Source organism: Zalophus californianus, chromosome 1, assembly GCF_009762305.2.
Source record: "Zalophus californianus isolate mZalCal1 chromosome 1, mZalCal1.pri.v2, whole genome shotgun sequence".
Classification (NCBI taxonomy): domain Eukaryota; kingdom Metazoa; phylum Chordata; class Mammalia; order Carnivora; family Otariidae; genus Zalophus; species Zalophus californianus.
Genome location: NC_045595.1, coordinates 210189140 through 210214455, shown reverse-complemented (window position 1 = coordinate 210214455; position 25316 = coordinate 210189140). Strand labels below are relative to the sequence as shown.

Below are 25316 nucleotides of genomic sequence, written 5' to 3'. Positions count from 1 at the left end.
CTGAAGACAAGATACAACTTCCATATCAGCTTCTCATGCCGCAAAGCTCAAACAGCAAGGTTCAATGGTTTGGGGCTCCTACCACTGGGGCCCCAAGGCAAGGACCCAACCCCCTGGCCTTTACCCTGTGAAGCATCCTCTCCATATGATGGACAATCTCTCCTCCCAGGCTGTGGAACCCCTTCAGGGTGTGTGAAACCATTTACCTGCAAGGATCTCAGAGGAGGGTATTCTCTTGATGGGAGAGAAGCCAGACAGCTTCTCCAAATTGCAGGTTGTGGTCAATGACTCTAGCAAGTAGCAAATCACAGTGTAAGGAGCTCAGGGAGGTTGGGGGGTGGGGGGACCAGAGAGCCACGTTCCCTCTGGAGCCATGCAGGTGCAGAGAGAATGGCCTCAGCAGTAGGGGCGTCCCCTTGGAGTTGTGAGATGCACCTGCTGAGCACATCTGCGTGACACATGCCAAATGTCAATGCTCCGCCCTCCCCCTTCTTGTTCTCCTGGGTGAGTCAGAATTCCCCTGGGAAACTGGCTCTTTGGCACCCCAGGATACAGGGCTCTACTGCCATCATAAGAGGAAAATGCATTGCCAATTGGAAGTTGATACTCTTCAAATGAGACAGGCATGGCAAAGAGTAGATCTCTTGTTCCCAGCAGAAAGGCTTCTCGCAGAAGCACCGTGTTTCAGCTCTAACTCTTAAGGGAAGGCAAAAACAGACACCTGCCCCACAGTCATCTATAGCAGTGGTCACTTCCCAGGTTAATCTAAAGGGAGAGACAAAGCAGACACTTGAATCACACATCGTAACTCCATTTTATTACAACATCAAGGAAAATAGTTAGTTGCAGGAGCAATGATACCAGAGATAAACAGAGATTAAACCACTCACAGTTGCATTGTCTACACCTTCCTATGAGGGAATAAATATCATGGGTCTCTGTACATGCATTGCAGGACAGGTGTGCATGTGTGTATCGTGTGCAGATGAATTCTCTCTAGGGTGTTGTTCTTTTAATTTCTTGACAGATGATGTTTGAATTCAGTGTCTTCTGGCAGACTAGGAAGGGATCTTCCACTAGGACTGGGACCCAGCCTTTTTCTTCTGGAATTTTCTGAACTGAGACTGAATGGCCACAGCTGCGCGTTCTGTCTCTGGCGCATCCATGTCAATGTCGAATTCTTCTTGAACTTTCTTCTGCCCATCTGTAACAGGAGAAAACACAAAGGTGAAGCCATCACTGAGCTGAGAGCAGGAAGGCAGACAGCCACCAGTCACCACGTGGCGTGCACTGACCATCCCCAGCATAAGACCTGGTTTGCAGAGTAGAGCGTGTACTGACCCCCATCAGAGCCCAGGATTGGCTGTTGTCTGCCTGCCCCAACTCTACACTTGCAAGAGACCGTGAAACTCAAGAACACAGTCCCAACCCCTCAGATACTTTCTGTACGTGATTTTCTGTGTCTCATGGCCACGTATCCCATGGTGTTAAAAATATTAGCTGTGCTTTGACTTTTTCCTGATAACTTCATAGAGACAGAATTTAAATAGTGCTACAGATATTGACCCAATGGGGGACTGATATTCACAAGAACTCTGGGTCAAAGTCACTGAGTTTCTGCATATACTTCCATTGCCAATGAGATTGCTGATTGAATAAGGGCTTCTGTTTCTATCATTGTCACCAATGGATGACCCCATTTGACCTTCACAATTTGGTTGATCTTCCACAGGTCTTACATTCTGTTTCAATGAGGGAGACTTAGCAATATGCTTGCTAAACTGGAAGGATTTAACTAATTCACACTGTAACAATTATAGAAAATAAGATATAAGCCAAAGCGAAGTGAAAGCACATACCGGTTGTCCCTTTTCACTGGGCACCAGCATCAATTTCTAGTCAAACATAAAAATGAATAAATAAATAAAATCCTCTAGTTATAAAAGGAAGGCATCGTTACAATTCCTTCAGTCTGGTGAAAGTTAATCATCACAATTGCCAAAGCATCTTTTTTAAGAACATACAGATCCTGGCTGCTCAGGTCATGATCTCAGAGTCCTGGGATCCAGTCCTGGGTGGGGATCCCTGTTCAGCAGTGAGTCTGCTTCTCCCTCTGCCTCTGCCCCTCCCCCTGCTTCTGCACACACACACACACACACACACACACACACACACACACACACTTTCTCTCTCAAATAAATAAATAAAATCTTAAAAAAAAATCATACAGGCCCGGGACCCCACTCCAGACTCAGGGCTTCTGGTAGCAACACCGAGTCACATGCATCTGGGGCAGCGCCAGACAGCCCTGCTTTTATAAAAGGCTCTAAGATGATTCCAAGATACGGTGAGAGTTGAGACTCAACTACTTTGTCTACAGATGAAGCACCCAATAAAGCCCTAGAGTTAGCTCAAGGAAGAACTGGGGACAGGACCTACCCCCTAGCACTTGGGTCAAGACCTCACCGCCACCTGGACTTGTACCTGGAGCCCAGCAGTGTGCCCGGCATATGCAGCTCAGGATGGGAATATCTGGGGCATTTGAGGCAGGGACAGAGCTCTACTCCTGGCTTTGTCACCAGGCAGCCTGTGTCCATCATTCACTCCCTCAGCAACTTTGGATAATAATGTTCAAGCAGCATCCCTCACAAAGAGGGTGGAGGACATGGGATCATTTCAAGCGAGGCAGGCTTGTTCTCTCCTGCCTGCTCCGTTCTTTTTCTCCTAGATAGAAGATAAATAGATGATGATGATAGATAGATAGATGATAGATAGATAGATTAATAGATAATGGATGGATAGATAAATAGACAGATGATAGATAGATAGATAGATAGATGATGGATAGAGAGATAGATAGATAGGTAGATAGATAATAGATAATGGATGGATAGATAAATAGATGATTGATAGATAGATGATAGACAGATAGATAGACACAGATAAATGATGATAAATACATAGATCAGGATATAAGTATATATGAGTTGCATCTTATTTCAGGTGCATCTGGTTGTGTGACATTCCCTTTGCAGACCCTAAGCAGACTCCTGTTAATTTTCCCAGAGACTAAGCTGGTCACCTAGATCCCTCCAATCACACCTACATCTGGGAGGAGAGGACAGGGGCTTTGCAAGCCTTGCCAGGCTGATGCATCTGTGACCTAAATCAGTAGACCTGTTTTCCTCCATGCCAGACTGGCTGCTGATGCCCATAACAGCACTGAATTTAGAATGCCCCAATGTCCAGGGAATATTTGGGGGACCGTCTTTTTCTAACCCATGAGAGCCCAGATGATACAGAGGACACGGTGGGTTTGCCTGGCACTGCATCAGTGCATTCCCATTTTTAACAGCATTGCAGGGAATCTATAAGGAATAGGGCCATTGGGCAGGGCGGGGAGTTCCGTGAGGCTCGCACCAGTACCTTAAACACGTTTCTTTAGCATTATTGCATAAGCCTGGAACAGCATAGTGTCTGGCAAGCCTGAACTGTGACCAGCTGCAGCTCCCGGGCTCCCAGCGATGGACCCTCCATACCAACCACATCGGCCTCAGCACTAGGACTTGTGATAAGATGGTTCAGAGCCCCAAATCCTCTTCCTCCCTGAGGAAACCCTTGCTGTCATTCAAGGGGACACAGAAAACCTCGGTTTTAGATTTAAAACGTGCAACCTGAAGGTTTTGAACAACCTGATTCATCTTTCTCCTTAATAATAATGAAGAAAACAGCAATATTATTTTTTGACAAATGATAAAAGAAGGTGTGGAAAATTATGTACATTTAAGAAACATATAAGATTTTGAGGATGGGTCATAAAAATAAATTTCACAATCATCTCTGAAACTAATATCTTCAGCTGAAAGTGATTTTTACATGCCTCCCACGTTGGAAAAATATTACAATGTTTAAAAAGAAAGCACTAATAATTCAGGAATTGTTACCTTCTGTTTACTTGGCAGGGTCGGGCATTCCCTGGGGAAGGTCTGACACTGTGACTCCTTCCACCGAGATTCACAAAGCAGAGGAGGGGGCCCCAGAATGTGGTGGAGAAGGGGCAACTATTAGATTTGGTGGCACAGGGTTCACCGCCGATGACACAAGGGCCTGCAGATGACTTGTTGTGGTCCTGAGACTAGGAAAGCAGGGCTCAGAGCATCCCAATCTCAGCAGGAGGAGGCTGGGAGGGGCCACGACAGAGCCTCTGTGGCTCCAGCTGAGAGGCACCATCCACAGATGGCTTAGTGAACAAGATGCAAAACGTGGTCACATTGGAGTGACATAAGGAAGCATCATTTAATGGAGGGGGTCTGCCACAGGGAATGGTCAGGGCCTGGAGAGAGAGAAAGGCATCCAGGGGTGGGCACCTTCAGATACACAGCTCCTGAGAAATTCCCACTAAGGGTGAGCTCTGGGTGGGCTGCTAAGCCCGTCTGTGCCTAGAGCAGTGCCTGCCATCGCCACCTGGCCAGTGAATAAAGGAAAAGCAGCCTCGCATCAAGCAGGCAGTGTCCTCCAACCTTCTCTGGGATAAGGCTGACTCCCTCCTAACTCTCCTGGTCCCAGTGAGGCACCTGGCAGAAGCAGGTAGAGTGATTTGTGGGGGGCGGTGTCCTACCGCTCTGTGACTCTCAGGAAGGTTCATAGCTTCTCTGGGTCTCAGTTTGCTCATCTCGAAAATGGGGAGGTAAAATCGTTTTTAAAAGTCAGTTCCATGTAGCCATCAGTGTTACGTGCAGATCAGGGCCATATTGTAAATGGAACCACTGGCCCAGTGGTACTGAGCAGGATGTGCCAGAGCTGCAAAGCAGGTGGACGAGGGTGTGAGCAGTCACATGGCTCCCCAGCCCCCAGGCCCTGCACTTGCTCAGACTCTCGGATGTTTGGGGCCCACTGCGGAGGGGAAGGGAAGGAATGCTTTCCAGCAGGGACAGCCACACGGCCATCACATGCAATGAGGCGACGGCGCCGAGGGGTCGGGCCCTCCCCAGCTTCTTGGATGGCAGGTGGCGTTTGCTGGGCTTGTGACTTCACGACCTTGTTTAGCAGCACAAGGCCCAGAGGCTACACAGAAAGACAGGTGCAGCCCATGACTCACAGGTCATGTGAATATCAACTCAGCAGTCCCCAGTCACCATCGCTGGGAGGCACTGAAGGGGCCTGAGCCCTCTTCATGAGGGGCAGTAGATCAAAATGAGCAGAGGGAATATGTGTGCTCCTGTCATCTCCAGACCACCCTGTGCCTTCCCAGATGCTTCTGCTCGTCGCTTCAAAAAGATGTGTGCAGGCTTACAGCTGGGCAGGATGGACTCTCTGCCTGACATTTGTATCCAGGATCCCAGTAAGCAAAAGGCATAGGGACCCTGTTCCTGGTGATGGCTTTCCACCAGCCTGAGCGAGCAGTATTTCACCTGAGCACTTTGTAACCTGCCCATTATTGCATGGTTGCTATTATTCCTAGCTCTCTGAAGTACAGGAGATTTATCATTTCATATCATATCATTTCATATCATCGTGCATCCCTCTGTGAAGACCTTCTGAAGCTGACCAGGAGAATGGCCAAGACGTTATTCGTACCAATTAGCTGGTTATAAAAGCTAGTGATTGCCAACTCCCCTGGAGAATAGGAGGGAACCCACCTTCCTGACCGCGTAGCTCTGGAGCTGTGAGGGGCACCCTCATAACTGCAGTGTCTCGTGAGCCCAGGCAGGCGGGAAGCCCGCACAAGCTCCTCGGATCTCACCCAGCTCTCGCAGGCCTGGCCTCAAAGGTACGGGGCGGCCTGAGTCATCACCACCCACTGCATTACCTACCAGCCCTTCCATTTGCCTCCCCCTCCAATCTGTGTGTCCACCTCTCTTCTCTCCCCACCTCTCCTGCAGAACCAGCTGCACAACAGTCCCAAGCAACGAGCCTTTTCTCCCTGGGAGGAAACTTCATCAGACAACCGAGCCCAGCCACTGGACAGCACCATGAGCACTGATGCTCCCCCAGGCTCGGGAGTCTCATGATTCAGTGCTGCCCTGACCTGCTCCCCAGGAAGGAACCCAGGGCTATTCTGTAGATATTTCTTAAGCCATTTTCCTGATATACTGCCTTTTCCTTGCAAAAACTCAGAGGGGAAGGGGCTCTGCTGTTTTGGATTTTATGATGCCATAAGAGAGATGTTCAGGTAGCCGTTCTTGAAGATGTCATTGTCATAAGAGCAACTCTTCACCGAGCATGAAATAGGTCCTCCCTCATAGAGTTAAGTGGATTTTCTTTTACAGATCATTTGATGGCAAATGTAAAATAGAGAATCATAAATAGAAAAGGAAGGAGCTACTACCAGTTCAAGACAATCCCAGGTAAATACTGCAAGTCTTTGATACTACCATGAAAATCTCTCGTAGGGGAAAATGGTTTGACCTGCTAAAATATTGTTTGTGCGCATCTATTCTGATCAACACAGGGCCAGTGCTAGAATAATGGTCATCAAATCAGGGCTACACCCCATCAACAGTTTCTTACTGGGCACCTGTGTCCATCTGCAGAGCTGCCATTACAAAGTACCCCGGACCAGACAGCTTGGATGACAGACATTTGCTCTCTCTCGGTTCTGGAAGCTTCAAGTCCAAGACCACATGTGAGCAGGTTCGGTTTTTCCTGAGACCTCTCTCCCTGGCTTGCCAACAGTCACCTCCTTACTGTGTCCTCACATGGTCTGGTGTCTCTTCCCTTCTTATAAGGACACCGGTCAGACACCATAAAAACCTCGATTTAACTTAGTCACCTCATTAAAGTCCTTATCTCCAAATATAGCCTCCTTCTTAAGGGACTGGGAATCAGGGCTTCAGCATATGAATTTGGGGGGACACAGTTCAACCTATAATAACACCTCACCTAACTTTGGGCTCAATAGGTTTCAAAGTAGCTTTGTATTCTTTCCCTTGTCTGCCTGCTGCATTCTCAAGAGCTGCAGGAAATGCCCACTGTCCCCATTTCACAAAGGCACAGAGACCATAATACGCCTCACCCAAGATCACCTGAGTGAGAGCTGGCCAAGGGCTGATTTGGAAACCCAGTCTTGCTCCAAATCTTGATTTTTTTAATCAGCAGGGTTGCCTTACTTTCAGATCCTTACAGGCCAAGATGACAGCTTTTCGTATGGACCAGTTAATGTTGCTTAGAGGGAAAGCAAAGCTTAAATGGTCCAAGTTAAACACATGATACAGTCAACCAGTTTGCAAAATCTGCTCGTTTACTAGGCAGTCCAGGAGAATTTACACCAAATTTCATCATTCAGCAAATAGTCGAGATTGCCTAGTATGGGTCCATCACTGTTCTAGGGGCTGAGACAGAGCAAAGAACAAGCCCAAAGCCCCACTCTGTCGGGAGGAAACAGAAAATAAAAAAGTAAATGCACAAATAAGTTATGGAATTTCATAAATTCCAAAAATAATGTGTGTGTGTGTGTGTGTGTGTGTGTGTGCATGTTATGAGGTCAGGTAAGGGCTCTGGGAAGGAGACAGTTCAGGGGAGGAGGTTTGTCCCCAAAGCAAGGCTAAGACCCATTTGCCCAGGAAGGAGGGGCTGCAGGGGCCCTCCGCTGCCAAGAAACAACATGTTTTGAAAAATTATTCTCCATCCATGCATCCACAACCTAAGTAGCAGACTTCAAATAATTAGCATAAATTCTTTAGAAATTAACAGACATGTAGTCATCCAGAGCATAACAGAGCTATTCCTGGATCCTGTGACAGCCCAAGATCTGATAAAAAGTTTGAAACTCAGCATCATTCAAAAATACATCATATTAACCCCCATGCTTGACCTAAGGAACTCTTAAATATATTCGTTTCTGAGTTTATGATGATGTAGAGTCAGTGCCTAGAGGTACTGGCAGTAAGTCATGAACATAGGGGCTTGCGCGCGCGCACACACACACACACACACACACACACACACACACACACACAGTCATTTACATACTTATAACTCTCCATATCTTAAGAGTTATTTTATAGAAACAAATTACCTCCCAAGTCCTAATCCTATAGATCAGAAATTTGTGCATAAGCAGTAAATTGGGATATAATTGTCCTGAGTAGGAGTTTGCCTTGATTAGGAGGCACAGCACAGAGCCTACTATAAAAGGACCTAAATTTTAGCTCACCATGAAGAAATAACAGTCATTTAATTTAAGTATGCCTTGCAAATGGCGTATTGTAATACTAAGGTTCTTAGAATGCCCTACCTTCTTTCAGAGTATAATTCTAACTTGGAAAGAATTCACATCTGTCCATTGTGTTGCCGTTGATATACTTAAGCTAATTGATAGAGGGCAATGTGGGCTCCTGGGGCCTCTTAGCTGGCTCTCCGCCCTCTCCCGCACCGGGGCCCCCTATTGGTAAAGGACAGCCAGTGTGGCTTCCTGCATAAGGACCCAAACCCAGGCCCTGGAGGCAGGGAGAGCAAAAAGACCAGCAAGAAAAGCAAGCAAAGATTGGAATTTTCATCCCTTAAGCCTCAAATTGAATCAAAATATACCCAGAGAACAAGGCACCTAGTGTTAGGGAAGAGGTCACGTCCTCCCCCGCAAAAAAAATAATAAAGATAAATTTGGATACCAAGTTCCAAAAAATGCTGGCATCAAGCATCCACCTTATGAAAGACCGATAAAAAAACAGTAACTGCACCTTCTTTATAAAGCTGGGGGAAAACCCAGTCGGTCATGAGTTAGAACATTTCCCCGCGGCTGGGCAGGTGCGTGGAATTCCTGCATGCCGGCACCACCCGAGCCCTGAGCTCCAAGCCTTTTCTCGTTACTGCCCACGGGCTCGGGATTTATTGAATGGGGGCTGCTGGTGCAGAGAATTGCAATTTTCCAGGTCTTGGCTAAGCGGCGGAGATTAATGAGCAAGGTCAGGCATTAGCGGCAGCAGGCGCGGGGGCTGTCTGCATCTACTGTGCTCTCACACCAGATAAACACACATTTCCCGCTTCTAACTTTCCACACACCAAGTTAGCACCTTTTTGATTCTTACAGCTTTTTCGAAGAGAGAGAAATTCTCTGTTGTCCTAAAAGAGAGTCATTCTGAAATCCACAGTCTCCATTGTTCAAAACGCGCTGTTGTTAATGCAAAGCCTAATTTGGTCCGCTGAAAGCCTCGGCTTACTTCCAGCTCCTAAGTCCCCGGCTTCCACTATGCCGCTGTTCTGGCCCCTACCTACGTGCACCTTGCTTATGTAGAAAGACTACCGAGCTGGGCCATTTAGGTAATCAAATGGGTGCGCATAGGTGCTGCTGAGAGAGAATTTTCCCCAAAATTCATTAAGCCAAGGAAGAGAACAAGAAGATAGAAATATTATTGAAATAACTATTTTTCCTATTGGAAAGGCAAAATGGTTCCTAGTTGTATTGGTCTGCGATGGCTGTGTAACAAAGTACCACCAGTGGGGCGCTTAAATCACAGAAATGTATTTGCTCACAGTCTGGAGGCTGGAAGTCTGAGATCAAGGGGAAGGCAGACTTTGTTCCTCTGAGGCCCCTCTCCTGGGAGGGTAGACACTGTCTTCTCCCTGTGCCCTCCCATGCTCGTCCATCTGTGCACATCTGGGTTCTGATCTCTTATTATAAGAACACCAGTTGTCTTGGATTAGAACCCATGTTAAAGACCTCATTTGACCTTAATCAGTTCTTTAAAGACCCTGTCTTCCCATACAGTCCCATTCTGAAGTACTAGGGGTTAGGGCATATGAATGTTGGGAGGGACAGACACAATTCAGCACATAGCACTAGCCATAATGCCTACATTTTCTAGAAAAAATAAATAAAGACAGGCAGATGAAGCATGAAGAAAAAACTACACTAGGGAAAGCTCAAATTCAACTTCCAACTGATTGAGTGTGGTCAGATTTGCCTTTCCGGGGTTCAAATGCTCCCCCGTGTTTGAAATGGAGATGATCATGAATTGAGACTCATTTGCCTCTGAAGATCTTTAGAGGGACAAGGAGAGATTGTGCACCAGCCTGCTCTGTCACGTATAAAGAGCAATTACAAATGCATTGCTACTCAAGATGGTGGCTTGCAGACTGGCTCACCCAATACCCTCTCCTTCCACTGGCTCACTCCAACACACAAGCTGACCTGCTGGAGGAAATCCATTCCCAGATGTCCCAGAAGGAGGATTCTGCCATCCAGGCTTAGGGCCAGCCAGGAAGGTGCAATGTGGCGGTATCTGAGAAGGCAGAAGTGAGCACTGGGGGTGGCCAGCAAACACAGAAAGACCCCGCCTCTGGCAAGCACAGAGGCAGAGGCATTGGATTTCTGTGGGGCAGCCGCAGGGACATTGGCTGGTCCATGCCTGGTGCCACGAACCAGGCGGCGGCAGCAGCAGCAGCAGGGATTCTGCTAGAACGACCTGTGTGTGGTTGGGTGTTTCTGGATGCAGTGTTCCCGGCAGTGCACGGTCCAGACTGGGGTCTCTGCCTCTCGGAAATTCTGTAAGATGCTGATACCCTGTAAAAACCCCCTTCTACTGAATCCAGCAAGAGTGGATTCTGTTGTCTGTGCCACCATCTGCCGCAGGCATACCTGGTTTATACGGGGGCAGGGGAAGGACAGGGGTGTTATGTAAAGAAAGCGGGTCATCCCCCATGTGTTTAGGGATCAGAGAGCAGGCTTTCATTTTATTTGCATAGAAAATTCTTTAGTACTTACTGGAGAATAGCTTGAATCAAAGTAGATAAAGGAGAACCCTTTCAGAGGTAAGGATGACATACCAAATGTTTCTTTCCCTCTTCTAAGCACATGCAAAGAATGAAAATTCCTTCCCAGGAATCAGCAGCTAACTTCCCTTCCTTCACATGCTGACAAAGAAAAACGACTTCAGGCTGGTTGGGAGGATGGGCAACAAAAGAGTCATCCGTCACCTTAGACCAGCCCTCCACGCAAGACAGCCAGATACATAAGTGCTTGAGAAACTCCATAAGCAGAAATGGATTGTGGCCAAATCTGCTCCTTGCATCCACTTATCCCCCTTTCCTTAGTTATACACCCAGAACTAGGTTTTCAGCCTCCTTGCTGTTGGGTGTGGCCACACAACTAGGTTCTGGCCAGTATGGTATGAGTGGGAAAAAAAGAAATCCCTTTAAAAGAAAGCTGACACTCTGTCCTTTATTCTTATTCCTGCCTGCTTTCTGCTGACCAGAAGGCAGATGCAATGGCTAGTGCTCAAGCAGCCATTTTGGGCCATAAATTAAGAGTCTTATGCTTGGATGGCAAAAAGGAATACAGATGCTTGAGGCTCCTCATAACTATCCTAACTGCCCCTAAACTTCCTACCTTTTCTATGAGAAAGAAATAGCTTTGTTGTTTAAGCTGTTGTTATTTTAGGATTTCAGCTTCTTGTGATAAACCTCGTCTACTTACACATACATTATCATAAGCATATAAGTCATTTGAATTCATTTCAGGCTAATAACAAATTCAAATATATTATCACTGTACAATACACGGTTATTTTTTCCTCCCTTTTTTAACTATACGTTTTTCTTTTCTTCTGCTATGTATATTTGTCCGATTTCTGATATGGCTGGCCATTTCTTTATAGCACTTAGTACTTCTAAAACCTCGGGAGGTTTTTTGCAGAAATATGTCCCATATATTCAGTAACCTTTGCCGAGCATTACTCCTGGGCTTTCCTACTGTGCCTTCTGCCTCCATAACCTTCCCCTTCTGGCTTTTGAAAGTATGTAGCTTGAAATGCTTGAAAATACATGAAAGGAATGCAAGTTTTCCTTAATCAGGGTGTAGCATCCTCCCTTCATTCTGCTCCGGGACCATTTTTTTTTTTTTTTCTTCTTTCAGAGCTTTGGAATATTAGCTGTTTTCCCTTTCTCTCATATTACCTGGTTTTACTATTTCAGAAGGGTGAAATCTTCTCGGACTCCTTTGTCCCTAGCTGCTAACCTTCAAAACTTCAAAGGATTAAACTCTGAGGATTTCAGCACCGTGGAGAATTTTGTAAAGTTCTCCAGTTTTAAAATGAAAGAAAATGCAGTCATAATGACAGGCCATCTTCAAGAAGCCTCCGAGGAACACTAGCTCAGCTCATTAATATAGAAACTGGAGGGTCTTCCCTCCCCTCGCCCATCATTCCAGAGAAGTTGTCTTTAGAGGGAAAGGAGGAACTAAGGCAATTGGACTGTTTTCCAGACTTGGTGAGGAAGGAAGAGAAAGGCTCATAAGTCTACAGACGAGAGGAGCCCCGGACTGTGGGGAAGCAGCAGCGTGGATAGAAAAAGCATTACACATGCACCAGCAAGGGACCAACACTGGGTTCAGACATTGGACTGTGGACCTTTTCTTTCCTCTTCCTGGACCCCCACGGCAGCTGAGCAGAGAGGCTGCGCTATCTCACTGGACACATTCCCACCCTGGCTCTCAGCCCTGTGTCTCTAATCCTGGCAGACAGAGGTGTTTTCCTGTGTGGATTTTCAGGAATTACAAGCTTCCTTAGATGCACAGGACTATTGTGCAGATGCGTCCATTGTGTATACAGAATTTGACTTTGGGGGCAACGCTCTGGGTGACACCCGGAAAGGGACTCTGTGAAGCGAAGCCAGAGGCAGGTGCATGCCAAGTCCAGCTGCAGTTGGGCTGATGAACACTGCTACTGCTTAAAATCTCAAACTTGAGGCTGTCACCAACCTTGATTCCCCATCCGGTCACGCGTCAGATGCCTCCATTCACTCTCCACACCTCTCATTCACAGCAAGAAAGAGAGAAGCAGAAGTAGACAAGACTGCTCATGTCCCCGACTTCCCGTATTTTAAATACCCTTCAAATGTCCCGAACATGACCACGCGTTCCGTGCCAGAATATCCTAAGGACAGGGATGGCTTTGCACAGAGGTGTGAGCCTCTGTTGTAAATGTGTGAACAAAGATGTGCATTGGTTCCAGGAACTGTCGGTTGTGGGTTTAAATTCCACGCAGCCTGGTGTCCTGACCCCACCAGCCTCTGCTTCCACATTCCTTTGCCTATGCTTGATGTATCAAGCATCATTTATCATGTATCATCATGTATCAGTGTATCATTTCTATGTGCTTTTTTAAAAAGACACCATCTTAAGAGTTCATGGCCAACTACTTGCTGCTTTGTTGGAAAGAGCTTCTTAGAGGGGCACCGTTTTAAGCTTTGGATTTGTTATTCTACTTACCAGAAAGATGGGTTCACATATTTGGGGTTTTTTTTTTTTAAGATTTTACTTATTTATTTGACAGAGAGAGAGAGACAGCCAGAGAGGGAACACAAGCAGGGGGAGTGGGAGAGGGAGAAGCAGGCTTCCTGGCTCAGCAGGAAGCCCAATGTGGGGCTCCGTCCCAGGACCCTGGGACCATGATCTGAGCCGAAGGCAGATGCCCAATGACTGGGTTCACATATTTGTAAAAAGAGAATAAAATCAAATGCCCAGGACAGAACGAGATTATGCGGTTTCTGAACTTGGCAGGTGAACCACATCTGGTACCCAGACCCAGAAGGACTAGCCAACAGTAAGAGTTGGGGTTTTAGTTTAAAGCATTATTTGATAATAATGTTCCAACAACAAATCTCAAGACGAAATAGACTAAGAAGTGCTTTCCCAGGTAATGGTGAAGTTCTGAGTCTCCAGACATCTCTCCTACTGGTTTAGGTGGGCCAGCGCCTGGGAAAAAATCAGATGTGAACCATGCTTGGTCTGACGAGCCATCACCACTGTTTAAGCAAGGACTTTTATGTAGTGCTGTGATAGGGGAGCCATCAACCCCCCCACACACACACACACAGAAGTCCTTACAGACCAAAAATAAAACCAAGTATTTTTATCGCAAGAATTCCAAAAACAGAGAAATTTCCAGTGTCAGGCAACATGATCCAAACTTATTCAGTTTCTAAATAGCTTTTTTTTTTTCAAAAAAAAATCATTTTTCAAAGGACAAGCATTGAAATAGCATCCCTTGAAGCATTCTGATGATCAACAGAGGTAATAGAAGCATTTCCGTCTAGATCAAAAATGTAAGCAGTGATAAAATATCCGTTTTGGGTTGCAGTAGCTCAAAGGAACATTAATAGAGGCTGATATCAAGAATCTGATACGGAAAACCAATTTAGGTAGGACGTTCGGGGAAAATGTCTAACATTGGTCTGTTAGAGAATGGAAGTGCTCCCCGGAGCTAAGGCATCCGACCTTTCACTGAAGTCATTTTAAGCTGAACTGAGGAAATACACACCAGGGATATATTTTGCCAGCTGTGGATGCCTAGGGTGACCTAAAAGTCTACTTTCATGCCAGATATGTAACTGGCAAGATGTTACGGTTTTGTTCAACGTGGAGATGTGTGAACAGAATAAGACTGCTCCTTTTATCTGCAGGTAGCTCACCGTGTCTTTTAAGACACGATTCTAACCTTCTACCAACTAATCTGGCTCATTTCCAAATGATAGTTCAAATCCTCCACTCATTGCCATAATTTAGAGTGCTGATGGGCTGGGTTTATAGAAAATGCAAAGCGAGACATTTTTCAAAAAGTGGCTGTAACTCAATATTCCATTGCCAGGGTCTAGAGGGGCACTTGTTGGCAGCCCCACACACGATTCCAGTAGCGCATGGCACCGGGGGCATTGCCCAAACCCACAAGTGAAATGATTACAAAGTTTCAAAAGAAAATTGGAATACTTTCTGGCTGCAAAATTGCAGGAACAATTTAATTTCAGGGATAGCAGGAGGGTTGACAGCAGCCTCTTTATGTGCGCAGGTGTGCACATTTCAGCGGTAGGAGGCTGCCCCCTTCTTTTGTGTTCCTGTGATGAGTGGACCACTGTTGTCTACACCTGTCCACACCAGGAGTCCAGCCACTGGTCAGGCAGCCTTTCGCACACCCAAAAGCATACCAAGGAAAGTCCAAGGAAATGAGCCCTCTGTCCGTGTTCTGCAGGCAGCAATGTGGGAATGCAGTCCATCCAAATGAAAGAACAAATTTTCCCATTTTGTTGAAATAGTTATATTTGTTATCACAGCCGCTGGCAATCCTATTCAGATTCTGCCCATTGTACTTTCTTTCCCCTCCACTGCCTCTGCCGAGAAATAGCATCGTATTTCTTCTTCGGACTCACAGGCAATATTCCCTCAATGTGTGCAGAACATAAAATCCAAAGAAGTCAAACATCCTCTAGTGTCCCAGAAAGGGACAGCCACAGGATCCTAAAGAATCAAAATTCGGCAAGAGCCCAAACACAACACTGTCCCACAGTGAGGAATGGGGCCCAAGAGATGTGAAACTATTCGCCACAGGTGAACCACCAGCCAATGACCAAGCCACAAATGGCAGGGACAAAAAAACAGAATCTCCTCTTCACCCACCCCTTGGTAAGCAAACGGAGAGGCAGATGTGGTTTTCTTGCCAAACCATACAGCCAGCCGAGGAGGTCCAGTGGTACTGCAATCAGGGCAACAGCCGAAAAGCAAAGAAAAACCTAAAAGCAACTGGCTAAAATGTCAAAATACTGCAGAGGTGGGTGGTAGCATGGTGCCAGCTAATTCATGGATGAACCCAGCAAAAAGTCGATGCTAAACATTTCTCTATTTTCTTCTGAAACTCCTATGAAATAATTATTGAGTGCCACTACCTGGGAGGAACGTTTAGAGAACTTTCTGTAGGCAGAAAATGCATTATAATGTACAACACACATTCTCATGGGCTGTTTCTGATGACCTAGCCCATTTGCAAAGCACACTATAAAAACGCTTGCTTTATGGACTGGTGGGAAATTGAATCTTGGTGAGTGCACATCAATTCAAACTGCCAAAGGGTTTATGTTTGCACTGAAACTCTGAAACTCTGAAATCTAAGAAAGGTCAGAGGCAAGAAGACTCATAGTCTCCATTGTGATTAGCACAATGAGTGATTCTGTGCTGTGGGTTATGAGTTCTACCATGCTCAAAGGTCGATTCTGTTGCACTCAGGTCTGTGAGCTATTTATGATAGGAAGATCTAACGTGGAAATTACTTGGCTCACATCAGCATCTAGCCAGGAAAGCTGCTCTCTGACATCCAAGGACACTTTGCTTTCTAAATGAATGCTGGAGCACAGTTCAATTTTCCAATTATCTTCAGGGTCTGGGATGGTGGAATGGTAGAAAGAGAAGAAGGCATTTTAGAAGTATTGAAGAAGCCCCTTGCCAAGCACAAAAATGGCAGCAAGCTTCCATTTCGCATAATCGTAAATTACTGGAAGGAGTATTCTCATAAATGTGAAGGAGGCTTTGTCTCTGTCTTCCCATTTCCTACCCCCACCCCACCCCCATCTGTATCTATGGAATCAATACATCTTTTAGCCGATCATTGGTCTGTTAGAGAATCAATTCCAGATCCCAACAGGAAAACGGAAAGTGGCTCCTGGCACAGGAGTTCTCTGGCAAGAACTCCGAGGAATCCCAGATTAAGAGCATCCTCTAGTCAGTTTTCAGGGGGAGGGAGGTAACTTTCAAGGGAAATATAAATTTTTTTAAATGTCTCATTAAATTAAATCTAGTGATATGCAAATAATTAGCCTTCTCCATCACAAGCAACAATTTTTATTAAAAATAATAATAATATATACACCTTCAAATTAATATTGGAAAAAGCAAAGTTTATAAATAATAACATTTCAAATCCAATGATTCCATAATATCGGTTATCCTTCTTTCCTCTTGAACTTTCAAAGTATGGTTTCTATTAAATAGGCTCAAGTCCTCCTTTCTGCGGGAAATTATCTTCCCTGACATGCCCAAAAGAACAATTCCCCTGGCTGTGTGGCGAAGGAGAGGAAGGGAGATTTGGGTTCTGGTTTGCACTTGATTAAAAGAAAGAGATGGTTGTTTCTCATATTTCTGAAACAGCTGATCTTGCAGTCACAAGTCTGAAGTTTAATTCAAGGTTCTGAAACTAAGGACTTCAACCTACGACCTGATCCCTCTCCAGGACAGTGAAGGTGAATTTCAGCATCTCCTGTCTGAATCACTGCCCGGGGAGAGCCCAGCGCTGCGTGCCTCCCAGCTAGACTCCTAAGCCCCAGGCTGGCAGTTGCTATTCCAGCCCTCCTGGGCAGCACCTGGGGTCAGTGGCAGCCCCCCTTCTCCCCACTCTTCCTGTGGCTCAGGGCAGCTGGGTAGAGTCAACTGCAGGTGCAATGGACCACCGGGAGGCAGCTTTTCTGGAAGCCTTCGGTTTGTGGCTTCCAGACCCAGATCACTGGAGGGTGCCTGACCACACCCCAGCCCTGTCTGGACTCTGGTAGCCCCAAATCCCAGGAGGTTGAAACTGCAGGCCCTCCCTCCTGCCCTGACAAACCCGACTTCAGGAGGGGGTGACGGTACCTGCCCTGCACACACACACACACACACACACACACACACACACACACACAAACACACCCATTTCCCAATTGGCCTGGGCTTCCATCTGGGTTTTCCTTTAGACCAGGGTGAGATGTGCACAGCTTTGCACACGTGTGTGCACACGCACACATTCTTGGCTGCATTCCTATTAAGTACCCCTCCCCAGTCTTCGGCCACCTCCCTTTGCTCCTGAATGACACCGGAGAGGAGCTGGGGTCTTAAATTCACCACCTGGAAAACACACTAACCTTCACGGACAGCCTAACTGCTCTTTCAAAAATAGAGCTGACAGGTTTCCTCCCTTTAAAAACATGAAGCCAACCAATGACACTACACAGTTAAAAGAAAAGGATAATATTAATAAATGACAATTCTTTCTTCCTTCCTTCCTTCCTTCCTTTCTTCCTTCCTTCCTTCCTTCCTTTCTTCCTTCCTTCCTTCATTTCTTTCTTCCTTCCTTCCTTTCTTTTTTTCTTTCTTCCTTTCTTTCTTTCTTTTTTGTGCTTTTTCTGAAACCAATCTAGAATTTGTATACAAAAAGCCTGCCCGTTTTGTCTGTGTAGAGCCACCATCACTTATAGTATAATAAGCTACATTTTTTAATTAGGGAAGACTGAGAGGGGTAGCTGATGACCCAAGTTTCAGTGAGGAAAGTGCATGGGCAAGGCATAATGCAGTTTTTCAAACTTTGCTCCTTGGATTTGCTCTCTGCTTCTCCTAACCATCGTTCTGTGGCTTTGGTTGGGTTCTTCCAATGGATGGTACTATAGGCAAACAGAAGACAGAGAGAGATCTGGGTATTGATTCCCTTGCCTCTTTCTCTGCTAGGGCTGCATATAAAATACAGGCTGCCCATAAATTCAAACTTCAGAAAAACAATGAAAAAATGTTTAGTATAATAAATATGTCCCAAATATGGCATGGGACATACTTAATACTTTAAAAAAATTTTTTTTGGCTTATCTGACACTGAAATTTAACTGAGCATCCCATACTTTTATTTTCTAAATCTGGCAACCCTACAAGTCTGCACAGTCGCTGCAGCTCAGGTATGTCCATCAACAGAAGAACACAGCCCCCGTCAGGCTGCATCTTCCGACACCCATCCACTTTGAATTCTGGTTCCTCCCCTCAGGCTCTGCCATTGCTAGTCTGAGGAGCTATGCTGTTCCATGTGGGTTTCCCTAAACCCTACCCACGTCTTTGCAAACAGTCCCTTTGTAGTTAACTCTCCTCAAGTTACTCAGGGGTGCGGTGCACCCTCCATCCCCTCCCAGGATCATGGCCCATCTCTTTGTCACCAAGGACTTCCAACCCCACTGTCCCAGGACGGCTCTTTTAAAATACTCTATTACTCGTTCTGATAATGATGTCTAGCACAGAGTAGGTGCTGAGCAAATACTTTTTGAACGAATGTGCAAAAAAAGGCTAGAGTTGATAGAGTTTTGCAACATCCCTGTTCTGGTTTTTAAGAACCTAAAGTTCGGCTTCCCGAAGAGATTACATTCCTACCAACAAGAACAGAAAACGGTCCAGGGTGGACTTGAAGGAAGGGTGGAGGGAGGGGAGACCCAAACTACAGGCCAGTAAAGAGCACAGGTGTAGGTATGTCGTAGTAGAGAGTAGGTACTACTGTCCCAAAATTTAACAGCATACACACAGGAAGCGGCTGTTCTGCCCACCGATTCTGGAGGTGCATGGGCTCAGCCGGGCACTTCTAGCACGGAGCTTTCCATGTGTTGCAGCGAGAGGGTCCTGGGGCTGGAGTCACCTGGGGGAACTTCACCACTCATCTGGCTGTGGGGCTGGGAGAGACGGCACCATCACTGGCTGGTCGCGCATCTCAACAAGCCGCTGCTCCACACGGCTAACCCGGGCTTACTCATGACGTGATGGGTTCAGGGTATCAGACTTCTCATGTGGCCACAGTCTTCTCCCACAGCAAGTGTTCCCAGAGACAAAAAGTTTGAAGCTGCCGGTTTCTTAAGGTCTGGACCCAGAAACCCCGTGCACCCGTCTTCCGTGTGCGGCTGGTCCGAGAAGTCACACCTACCCTGATGTAAGAGAAGGAGACGTAGAACTCCCTCTCCCCAGGCCAAAGACTTTGGAGCCATCTGTAATCCTCTACAAAGTAGGATGAAAAACCAGAAATCATACACAATTACAATGGGCATACAAAGTGATCCGGGAGGCTTCGCCAAGTCCATCACAAAGGAAGGCAAGTATAAAGACTGGAGAGGTTTTGTGCTCCTTATTTGGAAGATGACTCACATTCAAATTAATTTTTCATACCCTAAAGATTTCCCAATTATCTATCTGCTGTGCTTAAACCAGGACAGCAGATTAAAGTGTCGGAAAGAAAATGTGTTATAAAATGAATGGTACATATTGAATAGTTTTAAAGAAAAAAGGTTGTATCTGGTGCCCTTAGAGGCTGGCTTCATAGCCGGACAACGTGTGTAGGCCCCACACTCATCACGGCGAGTTACGTTTCACTTTAATCGTTTTTAACAAGGGGGCCGTGTTTTCATTTTCCCCTAGACCCTGATATTGGTGGCCCTGTCCTTCACAAAAAGTGAAAAAGGTAAGGAGGCGTCAATCAGAGAACCACCCGGAATGAGTTCGCTAGGTCTTGTCTTCCAGAGCGCTTGGCTGGTGAACAGCATTTGCTCTCCTGACTCCACCAAAAAAGCAAGGGCGCAGCCACCTGCCCTCTGCCTTAGTGACTCGGCCAGTCGGCTACACCCATTATCACATTTTGAAGTAACTCTTTAAAGAAGCATTCAGAGGCAACTCTGTTCTCAGCTTGCTTAAGTTCATGAAAATCAGTCACTTCCTGAAAACAAGGAGAAGCCCACTAAGGAGAGAATAAAAATCGTACATGGAACAAAATAGTGCTGTTTCTTGATTGAATGGTCCAAATCAAGCCAAATTGTCACAATTAATTAGTATTGATCAGAAACTCCCACTTGTTACTGATGAAGAATGCTGGAAGAAACCAGTCAATAGGGTTGAGTGGAATTTACATAAGCTCACAACACGCCCCAGGGACTTTCCCCAAAGCTATGTTCTAGAATCAGTGGCAAAGAGCTTTCTTGGAAGACGCAGGGTGACTTTTGTCCTCGGATCTGAAGCAAGAGCTGTGGTGGCTGGAAGGATGCCCAGGGAGACAGGTTACAAGGACCTCAAGGCTTCCTCTTCCTGCAACTGGGAGGGCCGCTCCAGCCTGAGAGGGGGTTCAGTTTCTGAAGACAGTTCAGCCCACTCTCTACCAAGAACACCCTTTCTCAAGAAGGAACATTAGCATTCCCACATGCCTCTGTAATCACAGACGAACTCACTAATATGAAACCTACAAATTTAAACCATCTTATCGGAGAGCCCAGGCTGAGATTCAAGTCGGTTCTCTCTTCTGAAAAGCTGTTTGCTGTGCAAATGAATTCTATAAGTAAAATTGTAAGTGTTTCGCATGCTTAAAAGAGCAAAATGTTTTCAAGCACTTGAGAAATATTATTTCCATATGAATAATTGATTAGCAGAATATGAGATGTTCCTGTGTCCCGATTAAGGCAGGATTCCAAAGAAAAGAAGGATCGCCATGTTCCTGGTCCTAGCTGCTTCTTGGGCTTGAAAAGATCTTAAAAGGCAATTCTTTCAACCTAATTTATACCTTCAGGTTTCCGCTAAGGCATATGGGCCTTCTCCATATGATATGAAACAGAATTCTATCTTCAGCTGGTCTAAAGTTATCCAATGTTCAGTTTCACAAAGAAGGAAGGAAGGGGTGGAGGGAGGGAGAGAGGAAGAAGAAGGAAAATATGGATAAGCCCATAAATTAGCATACTGCTTCATTTAAAAAATTAATGTGGCTGTCCCTGTAATGAGTCTGACATCGCACATCTTTTCCAGAGGCCGGTTAACTAAGTGGATGAGGTGATGGTGCTGCTGAGACTCTGGTTTCTGGCTTGGCCAAGGTGTAAGCCTGTCAGGCTCATTCTGTTCCATGGGCTCAGGCCACAGCCCACCCTCATTGCCAGTTTGCAACAAGACCCCAGGTCCAGAGGCATCTCAGGAGGGGGTGTCCATGGAGACAGTCTGGCACGTCTGCCCTGCGGGCCAGACAACCACAACTTCCCTCTTGTGATTCGTGTGACCTTGGACAAATCACCGACGTCACGAGGAGCTTCGCCCAACATGGCCTCCCGACCCCCATCCCGAGGCTGCCAGGGAATCAGACAGAAGGTCGTGCATGAGAGCATTTTAAGCTATGCCAATGTACACAGATGTAGAGACTGACCGCTAGGAGCAGATACAACTCTCCTCTCCTACTGACGACCCTTCAAGTTTGTTTACTCCGAAGACAGTAGATTCGAAGCACCATATCTGTCCAAAGTATGACCTGCACACCGAAGTCATTGTAATGCTCAACCTGGAGGCCCCCCTCAAAATAAAATCACTGGTAGAACTAAGATTAACAGTAATAAATTTCCTGTCGGCACTAATCCCTAAAATAACCCTCACGCCGGATCGACTCATTTGTTGAACGATAATACCCATTGACCAGGTTTGTGTGCAGAGCCTGGTGGTTGAAAGGCCTGGCTTAATCAGCAATTCCAATTCCATTCTTTCTCCCCCTGGATCAATATCAGAAGCAACCTTGTGTGCCCATCCCTTCCTTCTGGAATATAGATCTTCCGAGCGTTGCACACTGACAGCGAAGAAAAGCAGATCCTGCTGTAATATTTGAAAGCCGTGTTCGTGTCTTATCACTCTGGTTTTGATTTTTTTTTTCTGGTTGTTCTGCGTATGGAAAAAGAAAGAGAGAAAGGGACAAGAGTCCCCAGATGGAGACCAGAGTCGTTTGATTTTTCGCCTTGAAAGCTTCATGTGTCTGTGGTGTTCACGGCAGCGCTCGCAATATGTCAGCAGGCGAATTCTGGGCTCCCTGCAGCTCGAGGCTTGATTACACCAGCCAGAGACAGATTTAGAGCTTTCTGGCCCAGGAATCGTTGCACACCTGAGAGATTGATAACTTTGGGGAGGTGCTTTCCCGCCGCCAGGTGAGGGCTGTAAACATTCTAAACGGGGTATTTCCGATTCATGTTGCTGCTCAACATTCTGAATTCTTTTTTTCCCCTTTTCAAAGAGGTTTAGCAGAGGATGGCAAGTTCCCACCTAAACTCCCATTGAGATTTAGGCAGAGTTGGCGTATTAGATCTCCCTGCGGAGCAGAGCTTCACAGATCCTGGCTTCCAGATGCCTGCACACGCCGGCCTACAGGAATGTCGCAAACCCACCCAGCGGGCTGTGACCTTCGCTCTGTCGGCCCCAAACTCTGGTCTCTCCTACCCTGCATTTGAAGCGGAACCGGGTCACCTCCCTGCCCCAGTGGTTGCATGACGTGACGCCTCTGTAGCCTTTCTAGAAATTACACTTCTTCCTCTCACCTTCCATCCAAACGTCCTGTGCACAAAAACAGGATCAGCCAGGCAGCGTCTCCTGCCAGATTGATTGACCTCCTCGCTCAATGGAGAAAGTAAGCACTTTGTTCCTGGACCCCTCCTACTCCCGGTTCCTCATCCACCCATGTACTCGAGGCCTCACTCCACACACCTCCACAAACCAGGAGAACTGGCAGCTTCGATGTGTCCTAGGCAACATCTGCCCATGTCCATTTGCAGGTATAAAAGGTCATCATACACCAAAAACACCAAAAGAAAAAATGTTGCTCTCTACTAAGTGATTTGGAGCTGAGAGGGGGCTGCTTTGGGGGTAAACATTTGAATTTCATTTCTTGTTTGCACAGTCATGCCCAGATTAATGGTAGTGTCTAAGTCTGTCTATAAACACAAATCCTTCTCAATATCTCCACCTACTTGATAGCAGAGAAACCAAATTTCAGTATGTGCATGTGTGTTTTCTCAAATCCAAAGGAGAGATAAACTTAAATTTCCGTGTGTCTGCGTTTTATTCAAAACAAGGAGAGGAGAGCACCCAGGACAACGTTTGATCTTATTCATTGTTAGCAATCATATAATCATATCAAAGCAAACTGAACGTTATGTGGTCCTAGCATATCCCCACACCTACTAGAAGTTTCTCAAGCCACCACCTCTTTTCCAAAGAAGGGCCACACCTACCCAAGAATGCACACCTGCATTCTTGCTCAGGCACTCACACCTCAAAGAAATTACAACTGCAGTGAGCTCCACCGATGGTACAGAATAGCACCTTCTTTCTGGACGTTTACCCACAGCCTGGATGGGAGGGGATCCTTTTCTTAAATCAGGTGCATCCATGCCCTCCATGCCCAAAGACAGAGCTTTCCAGAAACAAATATATCACAGCTCACTAAATCAAGAGAAATACATTGCAGTTTTGGAAATTCAATTTAGCTTGGGTAAGCCTCCAGGCTCTGAAAGTAAGCTCTGCCAGGGGTTTATTATTTGTAAATCTTTCCTTCGTGTTGGAGGCCTCCCAGCGGCCACTCTCCTTCCAGTATTTTCCAACTTTCTATGTCGATAAAACCTTTAACTCTTGGAGCCTCTCTGAAGCACAAGTATCAAGATACAGATCAAGACATTGAGGAAAATTACTGTCTTGCAAAAACAAAAACAAAAACCATTTGCTTGCATCCAAACTGGTGACTGGAGGCGAATAATCTGAATAATCGAGAGTCAGACAGTGGTGTCTGTATTTATAAACATGTTTAAGTTTAACACAGCAGATGAGTCTTAACTGGAGCTATGAACCATCATTTCACTCAAGAAGGGCAACAAATGAAGTTCTTGGCCTAAACTAATCAAACAATGAAGGTACTTTTTTCATATAGGAATAAAAATCTCTGAACCAACAAGAGCCTAATGAATTCATTTTTTAATTAAAAAATAATAATAACCCTAAGATTTCTGAAAAACCTATCTCCATACTGCAGATGTGATGAAGAACTGGGTTGTGTATCCAGAGGTTGGCATCCCAGAGACTGAGGAAGAATTCAGGCGCATTCTGGATGTGTAGTGGATAAATATCCTATCTCACATCCGTAAACACCACAGCAACAACTCCATCAGTAAAAATAATCTTGGAATACCAAGAATCCAGATTCTTTGTCAGTGGCCCTCTTGAGATAATTTTTAATGTAACAAAATTCCAGCAGAGCCAACAATGTAGATCCCTCTGGAGTTTTCATGTATCTGACAGGTGTCTTCTGTGATCTGAATTAGAATTTCCAGGCACTCATAACTCACTGCCATGGTCTTCATTGCTTTAAGTGTTAAATGGCGGCCTAGAGTAAATTTGTAATAATTGTAATAAGAACACTTTGACTTGTAGACAACTAATGAAATTTGGGAATGATCATTTTATGATTAATTGACCATGATCCAACTCTCCTGACATTTTGATGTTCTATGCTCCATGGTTCCACTCTCATGGGTCCCTGTTCCTTCCACACATGTGGGCAGCTTCATTTGTGTTAACAGGAAATATACATTCAGCTAAAAGATCTCTCGAGACACCTGTGATGACAGAGTAAAATAATTTGAATTTCAATGGAATGTAATAATAGGTTAAAACAAATTCCCAGATGATAGTCTCGTATTACAAATTTAAGAACAAGGACTAAAGCGACTTAGATATTTAAGAAAACGTCTTTTAGACCAAGGCTTTACCCCAATCATTGCTGGGTTGTTACTGACTTATGTCTTTGTTCATTTCTTTTTTTTTGTCTTTGTTCATTTTTAGAGGCAAAGCACAAACTCAATATTATAATAAAATGTCGTGTGCGTCTATCACATGTGAGCAGTTTTGTCTGAAGTCAAAGTGCAACATGTTAATAATTTAAATGTAGACAGCACCTTTGTTCTACAAGTACTGAATAATCTCTAATTCTAAACAAAAGTGAATATCCTCT

At 45.6% G+C, this 25316-nt stretch overlaps 1 protein-coding gene across 1 annotated transcript in view; it reads right to left on the bottom strand.

Moving 5' to 3' along the window:
* Window positions 1-795: 795 nt before the first annotated feature.
* PCP4 (Purkinje cell protein 4) overlaps window positions 796-25316 on the bottom strand; it is a 52857-nt gene continuing 28336 nt past the window's right edge. Inside the window, exon 3 of the mRNA XM_027586292.1 lies at window positions 796-1204. Within this exon, the coding sequence (XP_027442093.1) occupies window positions 1077-1204 (128 nt within the window). The 3' untranslated portion in view covers window positions 796-1076. The remainder of the gene's footprint in view (window positions 1205-25316) is intronic.